This window comes from Triplophysa dalaica, chromosome 4 (assembly GCF_015846415.1).
Source record: "Triplophysa dalaica isolate WHDGS20190420 chromosome 4, ASM1584641v1, whole genome shotgun sequence".
NCBI lineage: Eukaryota > Metazoa > Chordata > Actinopteri > Cypriniformes > Nemacheilidae > Triplophysa > Triplophysa dalaica.
The window spans coordinates 6,022,636-6,043,544 of NC_079545.1; the positions used below are offsets into that span (position 1 = coordinate 6,022,636).

Sequence of the window (20,909 nt, forward strand, 5' to 3'; positions counted from 1 at the left end):
TAAAGCTGACTTGTGATTTCAGTTTGGTAATAAACATAAATATAAGCATGACATTTTTTTAAAATATATTTTAAGATTTCTCCCATATATTTTTAGGAATCAATTGAGGAATCTTATTTAAGCCCTACTTTAAACCAAAAAAAATATTAAAAAGGGGCTAGACTGGATTGGGGACTAATGTTGATTTCAATATTAAAATCGATAATAGATTAAAAAAGTGTTTGTTTAAAATTTGGGAATGGGTATGCATTATAAATACAGTTAACAATAACCAGTGTAAAAGTGGAAGAAAACTGAATAGATCACCTGGAAAATGTACTATTGCCATCCAATAGGCAACTTTATCCTTTAGGGAGATAGTATTTCCATAATGCTTTAGAAATCGTCTAAATGACTTAATATTTGTTATACGTGTCATTTCAACAGGGTTTCATACAACTCATATAAATTGCAATTAATTGAATAATCATGAAATTAATGGGATTTCATGCTGTTATTACTTTGTTGGATAATACTTTGTTTTTGAGCCCATACTGTTAAAAGTTGCATCCTACCAGTTTGCGCCCTATTCATGTTATTTCCGTACTTTATCTTTGATGCTTTATCCAATGAAATCTGCTAAAAGATTTATACATACAAATTATAAAGTGTTATAGTGTCCATACTGTGTTTCATAAACTCCTTTGTATTTTTCATTAAATAATCCGTCAGCGTGTGCATCAGAAAGTAATCTGTGTGGGTTACAGCTCCCCTCAACCACACATCTGTGCCTTTCCATGTGTATTATTCTAGGGTGATCTAGTCTTTTCTCCACAGATATCAGCTGCAGCCTCTAAATAACATGACATTGAATACATGCCAATTGCCTTTGCATTAAATGGCACAAAGCCATCTTATATTTATAGTCCTCTGCCATCCTATTTTCCACTTTTCCGACTGTCAGCCACACTAGCATGGTCCTTTAGAAATGATATTGCTCCCGAATGTGCTTTAGTGAGAACTACCTATTCAGCGCTCGTCATTTTGATGATTTATACAGCTGTGAAGCACATTGAAATACAACGCACAGCCATGATCATTCATATTCAAGATATGTTTGCTTACATCTCCAAAAATATGAAACATCAATGGAGAGAGTTTACCTGGGGAACTTCTTTGTCAGAGCATTCCTTTCACGAACAGTTGAACTAAGACAGACAGATGTTTATTTACACCAAGCGTGAGCTTTTATTGAGTAATTGTGTGTGGGTATTATTTGACATGAACTGTGAAACGTTAAACAGGTTATTATGTTAAGACGATGCACAAAAACAAATTCGAAATGAAACATTAATAAATATGTTTCCTATGAATATATACGTATTCATATTTTCTCAGAAAATAACTTTTAGTTGGGCCGCATCCGGGCCGTAAAGTCACTAGGTTATACAGAATCTGTAATATTTTGAATCGGTCACTCGATAAGATATCGGTTGGAAATATCTTTGTGATTATTTTATTATGGAGTATTTCTCTGTGGAATAATTTGATTGACGGGTGCAGGGGGTTCAGCACGTTCCTCCAGATGCATTGTGACTGGATGGCGGTGTTTCGTGCTCAGAGTTTAAAGATGTAGGTTCGGTCACCGCTGGGGTCAGAACGTGACGACACACTGGACACGTACCAGACTGTACAACAAAATACACCAATATTACCATAATTAAGGAGGAACATCATTTATTTCATTAGAACGTATATAAATACATAGAAATTGTCATATTTACCTTTCTGAGCCATAGAGTGATGCAGAGTTTATGGAACATGTGGCGGCACGGCAGGTGGGTCGCGATCTCATCGTTGACGTATTCACAGCAGCAGATGGCACAGCACTGCTCCTGCTCTGTAAAACCGAAGAGAGCGCGCGTGTGCGCACGAATGCCAATGTAAGTAGAAGACAACCTGCGGGCTCTTCATCATATTCTACAACCAACCAGATCAAACCAAATATTCCTAGGTCTCGATTCGGTCACGCACGCATCAAAGTATTCATTCCAGTCATTAGAGGTCAAATTGAGGCCATTTTATGTATTCCATGGCAGATTTATCATCCCAAACACACTTATGCCATAAAGCTGAAGTAGAACATTAGAGCACCAGCATGCAGTCGTTCATTTCGTATATGCGACATATTTCTCATCTGGTTGTCATATACAGAAAAGCCTTGTGTACAATTTTCCTCACAATCTCATCGCTTTATAAAGAATAATGACAAATTGTCATTTGAAAATCGTGTGTCAGCAGCACGCCTCATATGTTCAGATATTTATGCAATTTCCAATCTACAAAACTGCTTTACAGCAGGAGCAATAAGAATTATTCGTGCAATTATTACAGTCTGCAATGTAATATCTATGACACTTAGAAGCATGTATAGAATCGCATCCATAATAAAAGTTTGTGTTTACATAATATACATGTTAGGGTGTACTGTGCAAATTAATTTTGTATTTATAAACCCGTACACATGCATGTGTACATTTAAGATCAACATCAAATCTAAAATTCTACATTTAAATTATATCCAAATTAGGGCCATCAAACGATTAATCGAATCCAGAATAAAAGTCTTGTGTTTACATAATCTATGTCTATGTACTCTGAATATTCATTTACTATTTGTAAGCACATACATGTACACAACATGTATATATTTAGAAAATGTTTACATGTATGTACTTATATTTGCCAAAAAAGTATGTAAATGTTTATTAATATATATATATTTTTTTAATAAATAAGTATTTATCATGTCATTATGTTAACCCAAACTTTTATTCTGGATGCGATTAATCGTGATTAATCGTTTGACAGCCCTTAAATAAATACATACATGCTACCATTTTCTAAATATATACGTATGTGTACGATTTTATAAATACAAAAATGATGCACAGTACACACACATATGTGTAAACACATACTTTTATTCTGGATGTGATGAATCGCGATGAATTGTTTAAGAGCTCTATTAATGACAAAAATATTGAGTTTCATAGAGTTGGTACCAGTGTTGTCAGCATGGATGGTGATTTGGGGTAGGCAGTCGATGATCTGCTCAGTGGCGGGGGGCTGGGCTTGCTCCACATCTATAGCTAAAGACTCCAGATGAGCCAGTGCTGCCTGCAACCCAACAAATACATTAGCATATTTCATTTCCCCTGGATAAAGATAGAAGCCAGTTAATTTCTACCGTCTTCTCACATTGGTGGCAATCAATGCAACTTTCACAACATCCAAGATCAAATGAATCCCATTTCTGTAAAGCGGAATTAATCTAATTCTCTCTATGTGGTCTAAAAAGATAAAAAAAGCCAATTAAGTAAGCCTTTCTACAATGGAGGTTGAAGCCGAGCTGTTTATACAGGCAGTGTTAAAACATTCTTCATCATACATTCAATGACGTCCAATAAGGAAATGAAATCAGAAAGGGTTACATCTTAATTTGGACATTTATTCATCCTCGGACCTCATTTTTATTAAACAAGTTGCTTTTCGTTCAAAATATTCTTCGTGAATAAAGATTCTTGGTGACCTCCAGACTTAATTTAGTAAGAGTACACAATCATTCTAACAGCACTAAAATAGACTCCCTCTGGTTTGGTAAGACTTAAGAAGAACAGAAGTCTCTCACCTCCATAGCCTGAGCGAGACGCTCCTCTAATGCCATGTATGTGAGGAGCTGAGAATGATCGACGTAGGAGATTGCCTGAGCCATCCCGAAACCATCACCAAATTCATCTAGAAACCTGAACAAGCAAATGAAAGAGACGATTATTTTTCCTCACACGACCCGTTCACAACAAAAACAACTATAAAAACATTTCATTTCGTATCATTCTAAATGTCCTCACCACAACTATAACACAGAGAAATATTATTTTTCAAAGTGATTTTTTTCTAGATAAAAGCAAATCCAGAGCTGTTTGAATTTATCTGTATTTTTTTTGGTGTGGATGCGTATAAAGGTCTTATTATAGTCATATTTATCATCCTTGATGCGTGTTTATAATTATGTTTCTTCTGTTAAAGAAAGAAGAAAGATTACAGTTTTGGACACACACTGGATACATAGTTTGAAAACACACTTGTCTGGTGAATCTCACGAAAACAAGTTTTACCCTAAAAAAAACAATTATTTATAAAAAAAAATATTCTATTTTACATAAATGTGAAATTGGACCATAAAACCAGTTATAAGGTTGTTGTTTTTTTAATTGAGATTTATACATCACCTGACATCTGAATAAAAACCCTTTCAATTTTGGTTTGTTATGATAGGACAATATTTGGCAGTGATACAACTACTTAAAACAACTACTTAGGATAAGAGATAATCAAAATATTGAGTATATACTGCAGCCAGCAGTTTATGACCTATACTGCTGGCTGCAGTATAGGTCATAAACCCCGCCCTCTTCATGTTAATGAATGGGCATCACGCCAGACTAAAGAAATTCCAATTACACCTCAAATAAGTTTGGCCAAAGATGGTTTCTGTCATTTTATTTAGTTCTTATCACTCTGGTGTGTATTCAAGTGTTCATTTTTCTAATGAGTTTTGTTTTAGTTAGTTATAATATGTTGTAAAAATGGGCATGGTAACATGATTTCTTTGTTTATGATTGACTCATTGGGGAATGTGGGCGGGACCTTGATACAGCGGCTCCATATTGCCCTCAATACTGCGCAGACTCTGCTCTAAATGACATTATCGGCGCAATGTCAGCAGTCATAACTCCGTCATTTTGGCTCATTTTACTACAATGAAAGTGAATAAGATCATGTCGTCCATCATTTTTACAGTCTATCGGTAGGAAGTGTCCAAAATATCTTCATGGAACATGATATTTGCTTAATATCCTCATGATTTAAGAAAAATCGATAATTTACCCGTGCTACTTATGACTGGTTTTGTGGTCCAGGGTCACAAATGTAATGAAGCCTTTTTAGATCCATTATGATTCTTTGACTATGTACAGATATATATTATTCATTCATTATCTGATATTGTTCAAAAGATTGTTAACCTCCACTCCGTGTCCAGATCTTCGCTTACGCTGGAATCATCTTCCAGGTTATTGTTGCCGTCCAGGATAAAGAGTCCAGGGTGAACAAAGTGACTGACACCATCTGCTTCTTCGTCGCTACTGGTCCCCGAGTCTTCATTATACATGAGCCAGGGGATCTCACCCTCCTCCAGAGGGGTCTGCTCCCTGACACACACAAACACAAAAGTTAATACATAGTTTTCGGGAATGCCAAGTTCACCATTTATTTCTATATATCAATGCACTGACATTGAAAGGGTTTCATTAAAGTTAAATACTGTCTGTAATAAGAAGAACAGCACAGATGTATGGGTATAATATACACACATTGGGCCTCATTCATGAAACATTCGTAAATATATGAGTCTAATAAATGTTAGAACATTTTAATTCATTACTTTTGGTATTGATGATTATTTTCATCCATCGACAGCCTTGGTCGTTTTACACATACACAACTAAAATTATAGTTGTTCAGGAACCATTCTGGTTACCCATCAGTTGTTCATTTTAATTTAAAACATACAAATTGCAAACATTTATATAAGCTGACATCATATTTTTATAAGTCATCCTTATTGAGCTAAATCTCCATATACTGCAATCTTATCTATTGTGATATCAATTTTTTCACCAAGAATAGAGTTCATAAGAGTATGTGTGCTTACTCCAGAGCGAGGCTGAGAGAAGGCACTTCCTCCTGACTGCTGTAACTGCTGCCAGGCAGCTCATCCATACTGGGCAGAGTCTCCCAGCTTTCCTCACTGCTGCACCTGTCCTTCTCCAGCCCAGAGTCAGACGTCCATGAGGCCGACCACTCGCCCTCGCTGCATTCGGAGCTGCTGCTGGGAACACACACACATTCACACACGTGAGCCCACAAAATAGACGTCTAACTAATCTTCTTAGCTGAAGAGCATTAGCATGCCAAGAGTGGCGTTGGCACACCGATCACTTCCTGCTGGTGGTATACTTCATCAAGCATTCTACACACACATAACTATTTTTAATACACAACTGGTAAAAAAATTCAGGTGACTTGACCTCAATGTCTCCTTTGATCTAATTCACATTTTGGATGAACTAAGTCATAAAAAAACTAATTTACTTCGGCATGCACATTAAATATAATGCATATAATACATACTGTACCTTCTTTCGCCCTTTACAGACGGATCCTCCAGACCTTCACAGATGTTGTCATCATTCCCACCCACTGCAGAGTTGCTCCAATCCTCTGGTTTCTTTTGTAAAGAGTTGAGGTCACTCAAGGCCATGGGTGGAAAATCAAAGAGGAAGTCACTTTCAAGGTTTGTTTGTCCGAGGAAACCCGGAGGTGCAGAGCCGCACTTGTTTCTGACAGTCGAGTCTGTCAAATGACTCGCTTCCTTTTTGTCTGAATGTTTCCTCCTTTCGAGGTGGGTCTCGCTGGTCTGTTTGCGGATCTTTGGCCTCACGACCAACAGTTCTTCAGGGTTCACATTTCCTGTGCTTTGACAGGAAGCAGAACCAGCACCAGGTGTAACCCCGTGAGCTTGGTCTTCACAGACCAGCAATTGGTCGATGTTTTCTTTGACAGTTCTTTGCGGTTCATCACAATAAAGTTCTGTTGGTGCCGCTTGAGCTAAACATTCTGTATCTTTATTTTTGAATGTAAATACATTGGAATGCAAATCATCGAGAGAATCGGCATTGTCCTCCAGATTGTCGATCACACGGTTGAGTCTCTCATGACTGGCGTGAGATGGATTTGAACCCGAGTCCTCCTCTTCAGCACCACTACTGTCAGGCTCGTAGGCGTCTATGTTGATGTAGCTCAGAACCTCAGGTCTCTTAGGCTTTTCTTTTGTAACAGGCCAAACTCTTTCTTGTTCATTTGTTTCTTTGTTAGAGTGATTATGTGGAACAACCTGGTCGCTCTTTGGTCTCTTGGAATGGTTTGAGGGGGGTTTCGTGACTCTCCATAATGAAGACAGTTTCCTGCGGCCATCCTGATTTGATGGAGCGTTTAATTCAGAACGGACTGAATTCGAGGACGCCATTGGAATAATGTTCTGAAGCACTGAAGAAACACTGCTCTTTGAGTCTAGAGGGGGAAATGCTGTGATTATTACTGGCTCTCTACGGATATAAAGAAGAAAATGCACCTCAGGATGATCCTTTTAATTAAATATATTTTGTTCAAAATTAAAATACATTTAGCATAAAGCAAAAACAGACATTTTTGTTATTTTCATGTGAACTGGGAGACCCCAATTACTCATTATAGTAATAAGGGGGGGAAAATCATAATTTAGAAAAATGTAACAGAGCCGATTTTAACCATTTATAATGCAATGTTTAGTTAAGTAGGTAAGTTATGTTAAGTAATAAATATGCATTTCTTGCAGGGCTGCACATTGATAAGTCTATATATATATATATATATAAATAAGGATAGTGGCAAATTAAAAATAAATTAAAAACTAATTAGCATTTGGGGTGAAAATAATTAATAAATAGATTTATGTTGTAAATATGCATGACAAGATTGTCACACTTAATAAAATTTGGGTGGTCGCCTGTGTGATGTATTTTTTGTCATTTTTTTTTTACAACAACAACTTAAAGCAGTATAACATTTCTTAATTTTATGCTTCAACCCTTTTTAGTCTTTGACTCGTATATATCCTTGTGCAGCCCTAATTTCTTGGTCCTAGTAACATGGAGAAAGAGTGAACATTGTTCATTTATGTATGCTATAGTATCAACATTGATACAATATAAAGCAGGCTGAAAATCTGCTAACTCAATATACACTTTAACTAAAACAAAATCCTAATTCTATTAATATAATGGGGAAAAAACACACATCAACAATTTAAAGGGGGCTTATTTTTTCCATTTATCATGGTAGTACCATTGGAGGTTATTTTCCGAGTGTTGAGTAAATGAGTCTCGAATACAGTAACAACAGAAGGATCTCAGCAGGACGAAACGCATCAAAATGACATTGACGTTAGTTTCATTCATTCTAGGCAAAGCTGTTTAAACAAAACAAGAATGATTAGTTTGAATTTTGAATAATGAATGATTCTTCAAACACTTAAAAGCCTTCTGTCTTCACCTTCTATAGGTGACAAATGCACCATTTTTTTTGCAAAAAAACAAACAAACCTGATCTATGGGTGTCACAATATACTAGTGCTATGCTTCGGTTCATGTCACGGTTTTGTTGTCACGATTCAGTTTGGTTTGCTGTGTTAATGAACACTAGATTCACCTTTAGTTTAATAACTTCATCCATTGGATTCATTTTTCACTTTATAAGAAAGTAACTACGAATATGTAGAAAAAAAATACAGCTCTTATTAGTATTGTGACATAGATAAAGAAGTCATCCTCAACAATGGGCCAGGGCAGCGGGATGCTGGTACACCATGAGAGTATTGCGCGGTATGTTTACTGTGGTACTGGGTTTGTTGATTCAGTGTGAATTTATTTCTTTGAATTTAAACACCACAAGCATAACTCAGCTCTACTAAACCCTTACTGCACATTACAAAGCTGTTTATTCACCATAAGAACTGGTACAATGTCAGAATAAATGGTTACAGTTTGAGAGCTTTAAGTTGACCACATCTTAACATTTTCGTCAGGTTCTATTACCTATCAGTACATACCCATTGCTTGGTCCTTATGACCACTGTTCATCTCCATGCTCTGGCTGTCCGCTGTGGATGTGGGTCTTTGCTTCTCTGTAATAGGTCGAAAGCTGACGTAAGCGTGTCTCCGGCCGTATCTCCTGCCTGAGATGGTTTGATATCCTCCAGCTGTTTTAGGCCAAGCAGGCTTCCCTGCTTCTTGACCCATTCCTGTGGGAGACAGAGGCTGGAATTCAAGGCAAATGTTGTGAAAAATAAAACGTCTTTCATCGTTTCTTCATTTGACCCTCATGGTCTTTCAAACCTGTCTGACTTTCTTTCTTCTGAGGAACACAAAAGAACAACAATGGCCCCCGTTGACTTGCATTGATGGTCATAAAAACGCTAAGACATTTCTCAAAAGATCTACTTTTGCATAACACAGATCATACAGCTATTGCAGAAGATGAGGGTGACTACATGATGACAGAATTAGATAGATAAAGCGTTTAGCTTGACTTGTGTTCATATATGAAATGTTTTGCTATCCCATAACAGAACTGCTTTCAAGTATATGCAGCAAACGCATCACGTCTGTCAACAATCCCCAATGAAGCCCGTTTGACATACAGATCCTTTGTCACGTGAGCTGAAACAAGGCCACGACATACAATAAACATCTTGTCGGGGTGATCGGTCTCTAAAGAAACACACACACTTTGAGGTTTGAGATCAAATGGATCATTTTAGTCGACTACGGGCCCCGTTGCAAGTTCAACGCAGCTAACGGGCTAATTTACGTTTGTCACAAAGCACCGTACATTCTACGACGTGTATTACAGCGCACGTTCGTGCATTCACGCCTGCATTTTCACCGCAGAAACCTCACAAATTGATTTACCTTTTTTAATGAGCTGTGTGTTGAAAGACAGTTCCTTGTTCCTGGATGCGTCTCGTGTCACAACTTACACCGCGGACGTCACCACGAAACTTAAGAGTCATGTGACACGGATCCTCCAATCAGAACGAGATCTGCGAGGCATAGACAAGCCAAATGCAACGTCACGTGTGCAATTTAAAGCCCACCTGGAAGACAGAAGGGAAAAAGGACAGGATTGCAAAACACATACACCAGCGTTATGAGTTTGAGTCGCATTTATTGAAACAATCTGTTATTTTATGGAAGGAATTTATTTTCAATTAAACAGCTGCTAGGTACGTCATTAAACATTAAGTAGGTGCAGGCCAGGAATGGCTTATTTATTCTACAGAATATACAACACTGCCAAGAACCTGGAAACGGGCAATTCCATAAAAATGTCAATCATACCATGAAAAAATCTAGTTTTAACCAAAGGTTTTTGCTTTACTTACAGCACAGATATCAACATTTGGTGGTTCAAATAACCATGTGAGGTCTCTTTTCAAGTTTTGTTTTATTTTCAGTGCATGGTTTCCTGTAGTGATGTAATTGCCATATTAAGTATTGTTGAAGCATATTTCTCATAAATGGATGCATGAAAATGTAAATAAAGTAACTATTTTATGAATCCCTTCTCCCTTTGTTGGGAATAATTGCTTCATGTCTATGCATTCGAATCCACAGAAATCCTACAAAGTTCGTCGTCTCCCAAAAACCCTGTCTTTTTTTGTCACACCCAAATGTTTATTTCCCTTTTAAAACAGGAACCGAAAACAGACATTTTCTTGATGTTTAAACTCTATCAACAAGGTTTCGGTAAAATATAAACAAAAGGTTCAGTGTTATTCAGTAATTGATCTTCTTTATTCTGCAGAACACAAAAAGAACATATTTTGAAAAAGGTTGGTAGCTTGAACAAACAACATCGGCCCCATTGACTATCATTGAATGGACAACAAGACATTTCTCAAAATATCTTTTTTTGTGTTCCACATAAAAAGAGCCACATGTTTTGAATGATATAAGGGTGAAGAAATGATGACAGAATTTGAGCTATTTGCAGGTGTCATGCTTAAGGACCATTTTTAAATGTAATTTATAGAGATATTACAGATGAATCCTACCAATATGCTTTGGCATTTGTATATATTACAATGGAGGGTCGCTGTTAGAAATGCCTACAACAAACATAATCCACTCTCACAAATTGCTTTGTTTATTTATAAATGAATGTACTGTTTTAAATATGTTTCTTAAAGAGCAACACTGTTAAAATGTTACAGACAGATCATATGCACCTATTGCTGAATGTAATTTTAATGTTGCCATTTAGTTTATTTGAGCCGTTTGACTTGAACGCAGTAATAAGGGAAGTGATGGTGTCTATAAATAGACTGTATGGTACGCACGGGCTCACCTGTGCTTGCATGTCGATCTTACGTTAGGCGGCGCAGCTCCACACACACACTTTATCATTCTGTATCGCAGCGAGCGCAGAAAGGGGGCAGGGTCGACGCTTTTCCCCTGCCTGTTAGACCATCACGATTTGCTGAATCACACAAACTCTTCCGCATCGTCAAAACTTTAGAGGTACTTGATCGCGGTCGCGTTCAGTCAACGGCAGACAAAGCGAAGCTCCGTGAAGAGGGAGAAGGTGTATCCTTCCGATAACTCTTCATGGCGAAAAGTAGCACTTCCTCGTGTATTCTGGAGCTCACTTTTTCACTTTTGACTTCTGTTCACCTACGGGACCGCGGTTCGCTCGGCTTGTGACCATTACCAGGATTTAAAAGTTTCACGTGAATTGACCTTCGGTAACACTCGTGTGAGAATGAAGCTCAGCAGACAGTTCACAATTTTGGGCAGCGGCATATTCTGTGTTGTGGTATTTTCTCTATACCTGATGTTGGATCACATAGACCATAGCAAAAACCCAAACGGAGAGAGGCATCAAAACGTAAGTGTTATAACCGTAAATACGGTTTTATCTCACTGATACATTTGAACATAAAAAGCGAGACTCAGTGGTGACAGTTATGGGTTGATCGATAGCGTCATCGAAGAGTTCGTCTGTTAATATTAACTTTGTAGTATTGGTTTGGTAGGTACAAGTTTGTTACAGTAGTTCTGCTTTCAAAAGACATTACTGAACTGATAAAATACTGGATGCGATAACAGCAGTGTTATTTCAAAGCTTGCACTTCCTGTTTGTCAAGTGGGAATCATTTTACGAATTAGGATACTTTGTAAAATCTTTCAAAGCAAATGAAACTAGACGGAGGCGATGACGTTTGCAAGAGTTCAGCAGCGGACATTGAACTTTCAAAGGTCGTTTCCTCGCAGTTAAAGGATGTGTTTTGAGCTCCCTAAACAGCACTTGGACACAGTAAACATATTTCCAGATCAAGTGCTTTGCGTATTATGCGCAAGAAAACGCGTTTGAAATAAAAGTATCTTGCGTTGTAATACTGCGTGTGAAAACGTCCGTTCAGTTGACAGTTCTCGCTGTCATTGACTCGACGGTACTCGTATGTCCCTATTAAAGTGATAGTTCACCTAAATCATCATTTGCTCATCCTCATGTCATTTCATATCTTTATAAAATACTTTGTTCTGATGAAAACAGAGATAGATAGTTGGAAGAATGAAGCAATTTTCAATTCTGTGACATCATTGACTGCCATGGTAGGAAAAATGTAATAGTAGTCAGGTACACAAGACAAGTTTGTGTTCATAAACTCTTCAAAATATCTCAGTTTGTTTTAAACAGAATAACAAATATATATATATATATATATCCTACTATGGTAGTGGATTATGTCACGGAACTGGAAATTGCTAACAATTATACAAATATATTTCTTTGTGTTAAACAGAACAAATACTTTTATATAGGTGTAGAGTAAATGATGACAGAACTTTTTGAGTGAAATTCTGCCATAATTTTCTCACCTTTGAATTGTTTCAAATCTGTATACATGTCTTTGTTCTGATAAACACAGGGACAGATATTTGAAAGAATGTTTGTGCCAAACAGTTCTTGGCCACCATTGACTATAGGCAAAATTACGATGATAGTCCAAATTGCTCTGGAATGGTTTGCTGTCCTACATTCTTCAAAATATCTTCTTTTATGTTCAACCTAACAATGCAATTTTTCATACTATGTTCCTAATGCTCAAATTGGATCACAATCAACTTCATTGATTCTCAAATGATTGGTGAAACGAAATAAATATCGGTCGCTAAACTGAAATAAAATTAATAAGTAAATCATTTGTAAAAATTGTTAGTAATTATTATAGTAATTAAAAACAGATGGCATGATGATGATCATCATTTGTATTACCATAGTTTTATATCATGGTTAATATGGTAACTGTTGTGGGACCATGTTAAATTAGGTGTTGCTGTGGTTTGACTGTAAATTATAGTATAAACCAAGGTTCAATTTTGTAAGGGTTTTTGTCAAATCTTAATATATCTTGCCTCGAATGATGGTCATTGTGAACCTGTTAAGATGTCAGTTTATTTTGTGACAAGCTGTTAACATACAGAAGCAGGTTATTCATAATTCACTTTGGTGCATTTTATTTACTTTTGATCAGGAATTACTTTTTTCTTGTCAGAATGTACCAGCCTGTAAGTATCTTTACCTACCATGTTGGTGTCGCTTTGACTCGTGACATATGCAAAAAACGATTTGCCTGGATGCCGCTAAACAAGTACAATTTACCATGAAGGACATTTTTGGTAACTAAAGCGCTAACCCTTGAAACTCGTTTACCGTATACTGTTTTTTTTATCTTAAATGATGCTGTGTCTACATTTCACTATCTTATCAATAGCTTTGTCTGAAAATTGTGAAAGACAGGTTAAAGTTCTTTATGTCTCACTGTTTCTCTCTATTTTGTAGGGCCAGCTTGGTATTCTGCAGGACAAAATAGACCACTTAGAAAGACTGCTTGCAGAGAACAATGAGATCATTGCCAACATCAGGGACTCTGTGATTAACCTGAGGGAAACTGTGAAAGATGGGAAGGTGTTTCCTGAAAGAAACATCAGTCAGGGGATCTTAGAACTGCTTCCCCCTGCTCCTGTGCTGCTCCCCATTCACTCAGAGGACTGCCAGTTTGCAGCGCGGACCTACTCCAGGGCAGCTGATGGAGTACAGGTAGAAAAAGAAATATATAAAGCGTTAATAAAAAAGGCAGAATGATAATTTTTGTTTGTGTTGTCTAGGGCTGTGTGTTGGCAAGTGCCTCCCAAAACGATACACATCCCGATAGATGGGTCACGATACAATATATTGCTATGTATTTCGATACTATACACATTTGCGATATATTGCAATACTTTAAATAGAAAATGTAAAAATTTGAGTTAGAAATACAACATGCTGTGCACCACCTGGGGTTTTCTGTAAGGATAAGTGTAAAAACATCCATTGCCTCTGCAGAGTGGCCATGATGTGCGATGCAAGGACTTTTAGTTCAGAGGTTTGGGTTCCCAAACTGTGGAATGCTACCCTCAAGTGGGTAGCACAGGGGAATAAGATGGGTCACTTGGCTGTTGTGGTGCATTACAGTTGAAACAATTAACGTGGGCAGTATAAAACCCCTGGTTCATTCTTGCTGTAAATGTGCTGGTGTCACATCCACGAAAGCACAATAAATATATTTGTCTTTTAGGATTCAATTTTTTACTTAACACATTACTCCATGATAGTATTCATTTCCTTAATGAGAATAATTACGAAAAATATTCGTCAATATTTGACTGATTTTCCATTTGGTCTTGTGTCTACCTATTTAACAATATAAACCTTCTTTATGGTTTCATTGTTTTAATACACTATACATACTTATTGAATATGAGCTTACAATCTAATAAAATGATTTCTTTTTGTGTCTTTAGATGCTGGATGTTCATGATTTGCTTAACTTTGATAACCCTGATGGAGGAGTATGGAAACAAGGCTTTGATATTTCTTATCAGGAACATGAATGGGATAATGAGTCGCTTCAGGTCTTTGTCGTGCCTCATTCTCACAATGACCCCGGTGAGTCAAAACATTGATCATGTCATTGTCGTTTTATTATCAAGTGAAAATAGACTTGTTTAACTACTGTTAAGATGTGACAGAGTTTTCAAGCTTTAATGAACAAATGTGTTGGATGTTTCATCAGCTTAGATCAGTTTCAGACATTTTGCAATAAAACTGTAAAACATTACTGTATACCACTAATGATAATGTGAATCACCATTGCAAATAATTAGGATTACCAAAAAAAGCATTACGTTTATGAGAAGTATGTCGAAAATTGCACTGAATTGTCATTAAAAGGTAGAAAAAGGTTTTTATAGCGTAATGCCAGGGAGAGTTTAAATGTTTTCAGACATTATTTTACAATTGCTGTTTTAAATAACAAGGCCAAACCTGCCTGTGAGATATTTCATAAATCCTCGTAAAAATATTGAAGTTCTCTGTCAAGGGGGTGAGCATAGCAGATGTTAGAGCTTTATGAAAGGAATCCTTATATAATTGACATATGTTGCATTAACGCAGCATGCTGTCAAAACTCAATTGAAAACATACACCTACAATATAAACTAAGCAGCTGTTATTTACATTGTACGTTTAAACTTTATTTAGACTTTCATATAATACTTTTGTATTTTGGTTTTGAACATTTAGTTGACACAAAATTGAAAGAATACAGCTTTTTCGGTGACATGAAAATGTATTTTAGGCAATCCACAAACAGACGAACTGAAGTTCTACAGTATATAATATTTAATGTAATTCTTACATTAAATCCTGTTTTCAAAAACACACACATGGTTGATTTATGTGAGGAAATAAAAGCTTTGCATAAAAGTATTTTTTTTATACTTGTGCGTTTTCCTTTAAAAACACATAACAGTTGCTTTGTTACGCCTGGCGTTTGCACTACTCCGGAGTTTGCGACCCCTGAAAAATAACTCGCTCAGTTCTGCGATGTCATCAGGCGATCGGTTTGCGTTGCGTAGAATGAAATCAAACAAGCCTCATGACATGGATTAATGTTACCTCATTTAACGTTATCCACATCCTCATCATGTTCATTTTGTGCTGGGATACTTACTTTGGCATTTTTCAACAATTTTCATTATGGGTAAAAATTTTGAAAGCAATTTTGACGTGATTTGCTTTAAAAAGGTCCCTGCTAAGAATAGCTCAACTTGAAAAGTGTTAGGATCACTTGATGCCTTCACGCTTACATACTGTGTAACTTGATTTTAGTGGGGAAACCAGTTCTTCTGACCAGTCCATGAAAATCCCCTTCGATGAATGGGGATACACTTCCTGTTAGACATGATATGTAACGACTGTTTCTCACAGCCCTATACATATAGTGTGTCGTGGGTTTGTAGGTTGAGTTATGTAAAGTAAAAACACAGTGGCACTGTCAAAACATGGCTGTTTGTTGTTTGAGCGGTCTGGCACGTCAGCTTCCTCCTTAACCAATGGTGGGATTGCCTGTTTGTCTGAAAAATGAATTTGCATATTTGTGCTTTGAAGTTTTTAGAATGGTTGCTTTATTATTTATGAGTAAAAGTTTATATTTATGAGTGATGCGCCGAAATGAAAATTGTGGGCCAAAATCAATACAGAAATATTACAGTAGAATGCCCTTGACCGAAAACCGATACCGAAAATTACTTTGAAAAAGTTATTAATTACACACACTAAAACCACAAAAAAATAAGGAGAACATATTTTAAAACAATACAAAATAAAAAAAAATCCTTGGTCATTGCAACACAATCAAATATAACATTTTTTTACAAATCCTCTAAACATTGTTGTTTAAGAATTATTCTGGAATTATTAAATGCGTAACAGTAGTAAAGTTATAGTCAAACTCCACAGCTCTTGCTTATACAAGAAATGTATATATTGTGCACAATCATTTTAATGATAACAACATGCACAGTGGGGCAGAGAGTCTGTTCATGTGAACAGGCTTAAAATGAGCTTCAGTGAGATCAGCACCTGTCGGATGACGGTTCACGTGAGCTACATCATCACTTACTGTGTACCGTTCCGCTGATCATTTACATATGAAGAGCTTGTTGAGTTTAAAGTTGAGCTTTAAAACACACAGGATTCGTGTTGCGTGATCTCCGCAGTCGCGCATCACACAAAACTTGTGTGTCATTTTCTGTCCGCTGGTTTTGAGCTGTTCTTGTTATATTTATTAGTCTCAGCCTTTATTATGGCGCGCTTACATGGTCGTCCTTTGATAACAGCTGGAATGAGAGAGAGCGCGAGGACAGAAGAGAGAGGTGCAGGCGCCAGATATAACGGCATATTTTTTTTTGAAATTTCGTTGCATCACTGCTATCTTTATTCGTAAACCTTTTTAGTACACAGTCGTACCACATGCTTCAAAAAAGTATAAATCCATATAACATCAGCTGTTAGGTCAGTTACAGACTTACTCTGTTCTGCAACAGAAAGTGTGCAGTAGGTTTAAAAATGTATCCCAGTCTATTCAAGATGTGAAAGGAATAAAGAAAATACACCATTCATCTTTAAATATTTACTTCTGTTGGTTTGAAGCATTAGTTGGAATTTGAGACTTTTATTGTTAGTTGATATGGAAAACCCCTTTGGGTTTAGTGTTGTTTCTCAACTAGTAAAACTGTAAAGTGATTACAGTGCTGCCAGGGGAGGTCTTACATTATTTCCCAAACCTTTTTGTTGACTCAGTGGAGATGCACTAATATGTTTTGGTAGTTGACTCAACTGTGTGTTATTCATTTGGGAAACAATTCCACTATTATAAAGAGTTGCAAACTAAACACCAGATATTACACCAGTCATCACCGTTGAGTAATTGTGGTGTGAGATCAATTAAAAGATAAATTGAGATTAATTAAAGTTTTAAAGATTAATTTGACATTAATCTTGTCATCTGTGCAGACAGGCTATTGAGTGTAATAGTTAAAACATAACAGGTTTTTTATCTGTTTGTATGTCCAACCATCACATTTCAAATTAATTTGTTACTGCATTTGGTGCGGTGCAAAATCATAGGACCACGGTGAAAATCGACAATCTTAAAAAAAATGTAAAAATAAGTATTTTCACTTGTTGCAATTTCTGGCAAATGAAGTTTGTGGTTTTTGGTTCAGGTTGGCTGAAGACATTTGACGACTACTATAAAGACCAGACGCAACACATCCTCAACAACATGGTGGTTAAGTTACACGAGAACAGTCAGATGAAAATGATCTGGTCTGAGATTTCCTACTTTTCAAAATGGTGGGAAAACATCGATGAACAGAAACGTGATGCTTTGAAGAGGTGAGGCTTTCCGTCTGGGTGTGGACGGTATCTTATGTTCACCAAAATCTTATGTTACAGAATGGGTAGTTCATATCACATTATCTATGTATTTCAAAGTATAGTTATTTTCGTGCTAAACTCATCCCAAAATGGCTTTTATTTTACTAATCCCATAATAATGCCTGTGTTTGATCGATCCAGTTTATAAAAGGGTTTAATTCATAATAAAAAAATACTTTGTCATTTGTTTTTATATGCATTTGATGTTTGATGAATGCAAGCCAAGAGCTAATATTAGAACGGAGCCAAATAATAGCTCACATTCAGCCAAATATAAGTTTATAAAAGACTTTATAAAAGACTCACTAATATTTTATAACAGAAAGTTCTGTCTCTAATTTTTGATTGGATGAGACACATTAGAAAAACCAAACTCTGTGTCATACTTCTTAAAGGGTCAGTTCACCCAAAAAGGAAAGTTCTATTATCATTCACTCACCCCCTAGTTTGTGTCTGAACACAGAAGGAGATATTTAGAAGAATGTTTGTAACCAAACAGTTTTGGGGCACTATTGACTTCTGTAAGGAAAAAAATACAATGGTAGTCAATGGTGCCCAGAACAGTTTAGTTTCCCAAATTCTTAAAAATATCTTCTTTTGTATTGAACAGAACAGAGAAATGTATACAGTTTTAGAACAACTTAAGGATGAGTAAACGGTGACAGAATTGTCATTTGGGGTGAACAATCCCTTTAATTTCTGGCACTTCAAGTTGTTTAGGAGAGACATCCAACTACATGTTTTCTCCTTCGTTCATATTCTTCAACACTTTCATATATAAATAACATAAAGCTGTCCTGCCCACTGATAGATGCACAGAGACCACTCAAGTTAGATCAACATTTCTGCATGTATTGTGGCACTTTCAGTCCAACTTGCTTCAATTGCAAATCTGCCAACATTGTGTCGTTTGTTGTTTTAACCAGTTTGTCCCGTTTTTAAATGTTCGGCAGAAATAAATTGGTTTGGAGTGGTCTCTTAATTGTTTTTCCAGGTGTATATCTGTTGTGTTATAACAGAACAATATAACAGAATCTTTAGTGCTTGATACATTTCTACTGTCGCACTACCGAACCAGATATCATGAATCTTCATGTGTTTATATAATGGATTCAATAATGGCACCAATCACACTCAGACCTAATGTAGGAGGGACTCAGAGAACAAAGGACTCTACTGTGCTTTTGTTCCCATTTTAATGAGGCTTAAGGTTTTGTTTTACTTTATTGCCTAGTTCTCAGGTGACAGTTTATGAAATAATCTGAAAAAACAATCAGCAACATGCAGTCCAGACTGTACAAAAGTACCCTTTTAATAGTTAACGAGGCCAAGAAATGTACTTTTAGTACAACAGTGTTTTATAATAGTCACTTCTTGTACGTTTTAGAAAAGTAATCAAAAAGATGATTAGATAAATGACCTATTTATGTAATCCATTAAATTGCAGCTCATTGATGTTATCATAAAAAGATGAAAATGTGTCATATTGATGATACGCATTAGATACGATCACAAGGTCAAGACTCATTGGAGATGGCTTGATGGCTTGTAAATGTAGTATAAATATGCAGAATTGGCAGTATTCATGAGAAGTTATGCCAGCATAGCCTTGGGAAAGACACAAATCCAATGTGGAAATGCAATAAACATTTCTGCTCTGGGTTAGAATTCAAATTAGAGCATCTTTCAAATGGGCTAAGGTGAAGGCTGAAGCCAAATGAAATATCCCACACCAATATTTATTCACTATTGATTGGATACGTATTGGAAGTGTGAAGCAACCAGGTTCTATTCTTTGTGAACATTCACCCCTCCGTTAAGTTCCAAGATGGCCTTGACAGACTCGAAATCAGGATTTTTGGCAGGCACGAGCAGGTTTTATTTCATTTTATATCCGCCAAATCAAGGTCTGCCATAATGCCACATGCACTTTTATCTTCAGAATAAATCAACTCGCCTGTGCCCTTAAAGTCTGTTCGCGGCGTTACGGAAAATAGGAACTGCAGATTAGTCTATAAATTCTATCGATGCTGGGATACATTTTTTTTTTAATGTCGAGCGTCGGGAACGAGATTTGATTTTCCTTCCTTGAATGTTTATGTTAATTGAATATCATATGTCAACATGTTTTCTAAAAGGTATAAGCTTGACTCAAACTGATTTCGTGTTCTACAGGATGTACACGTTTAGCCACGAGCTGAGAATATAGATGGCACAATTTCCAAATTTTGTTCTTCGTTTGGGGCCAAAGCAAAGCTCGAAAAGGCGGAGCAGTTTAGTTGACATATCACAAATTCTATAGCTTTTTGCTTACCTTATCACCTCATCAGCACAAGTTTACATGTTGTAGGATTTCAAAAAGAGTGGGGAACGGATCTTGAGGTTAATGAAGGGTGTTAAGAACCCAAACAAAAACTCTCCAGTTAGCTCATCTTCTTGGTCAGTAAAGCACCACGACTGGAACGAGAGTTTCATAATAATTCTTAGACAGAAAAATAAAGATGAATTTTCCTGTCAACAACATGCTGAGCTTGTGTTCTTTGTTTTGCTGGCGTCTCTGTGTTATTAACGGCCTCCAGAGGGTCGCGCAATACGATTCGGCCGCTGAAATATGCGGCATTACGAAGAAAAGCTGCTGACTGGCAATCAGGGCTGAAGAATTCTCCTCCTAATAAGAGATGCTATTACCCAGGGTGTCCGCTGTCTGTTGAAGAAAATAATTGTGGCACGGCTCAATAAATCTGAAAAAAGTAGTTACTTTAAAGCTTTAAATCTGGGGAAAGTGCTTTTAAAATCCTGAAAAAAGTTGTCGATAAAAAATGCAGAAAAGCCTCGAGGCTTCTCTTATCTTGGACAACAGAAAATCAAACTAGACACTT

General features: G+C 36.6%; 2 protein-coding genes across 3 annotated transcripts in view; one reads left to right on the plus strand and one right to left on the minus strand.

Annotated features, from left to right (window-relative positions):
* Positions 1-1,209: 1,209 nt before the first annotated feature.
* On the minus strand, positions 1,210-11,176 carry pja2 (praja ring finger ubiquitin ligase 2). 2 transcript variants are annotated; one of them, XM_056745205.1, is made up of 10 exons: positions 11,050-11,176; positions 9,612-9,796; positions 8,750-8,941; positions 6,240-7,173; positions 5,756-5,929; positions 5,067-5,252; positions 3,671-3,785; positions 3,045-3,159; positions 1,764-1,879; positions 1,210-1,667 (listed from the first exon to the last, which is right to left on the minus strand). In XM_056745205.1, exons 3-10 carry the CDS (start codon positions 8,937-8,939, stop codon positions 1,548-1,550), a joined length of 1,950 nt encoding a protein of 649 aa, XP_056601183.1. In that variant the 5' UTR covers positions 8,940-8,941; positions 9,612-9,796; positions 11,050-11,176; the 3' UTR covers positions 1,210-1,547. The 2 variants fall into 2 exon arrangements, with proteins under 2 accessions (XP_056601183.1, XP_056601182.1); XM_056745204.1 differs by having other exon boundaries at positions 5,756-5,932.
* Positions 11,177-11,198: 22 nt separating this feature from the next.
* Positions 11,199-20,909, plus strand: part of man2a1 (mannosidase, alpha, class 2A, member 1) — a 40,872-nt gene continuing 31,161 nt past the window's right edge. The window contains exons 1-4 of the mRNA XM_056745203.1: positions 11,199-11,589; positions 13,549-13,806; positions 14,550-14,694; positions 17,817-17,988. Coding sequence (XP_056601181.1) covers positions 11,464-11,589; positions 13,549-13,806; positions 14,550-14,694; positions 17,817-17,988 — 701 coding nt within the window. The 5' untranslated portion in view covers positions 11,199-11,463. The remainder of the gene's footprint in view (positions 11,590-13,548; positions 13,807-14,549; positions 14,695-17,816; positions 17,989-20,909) is intronic.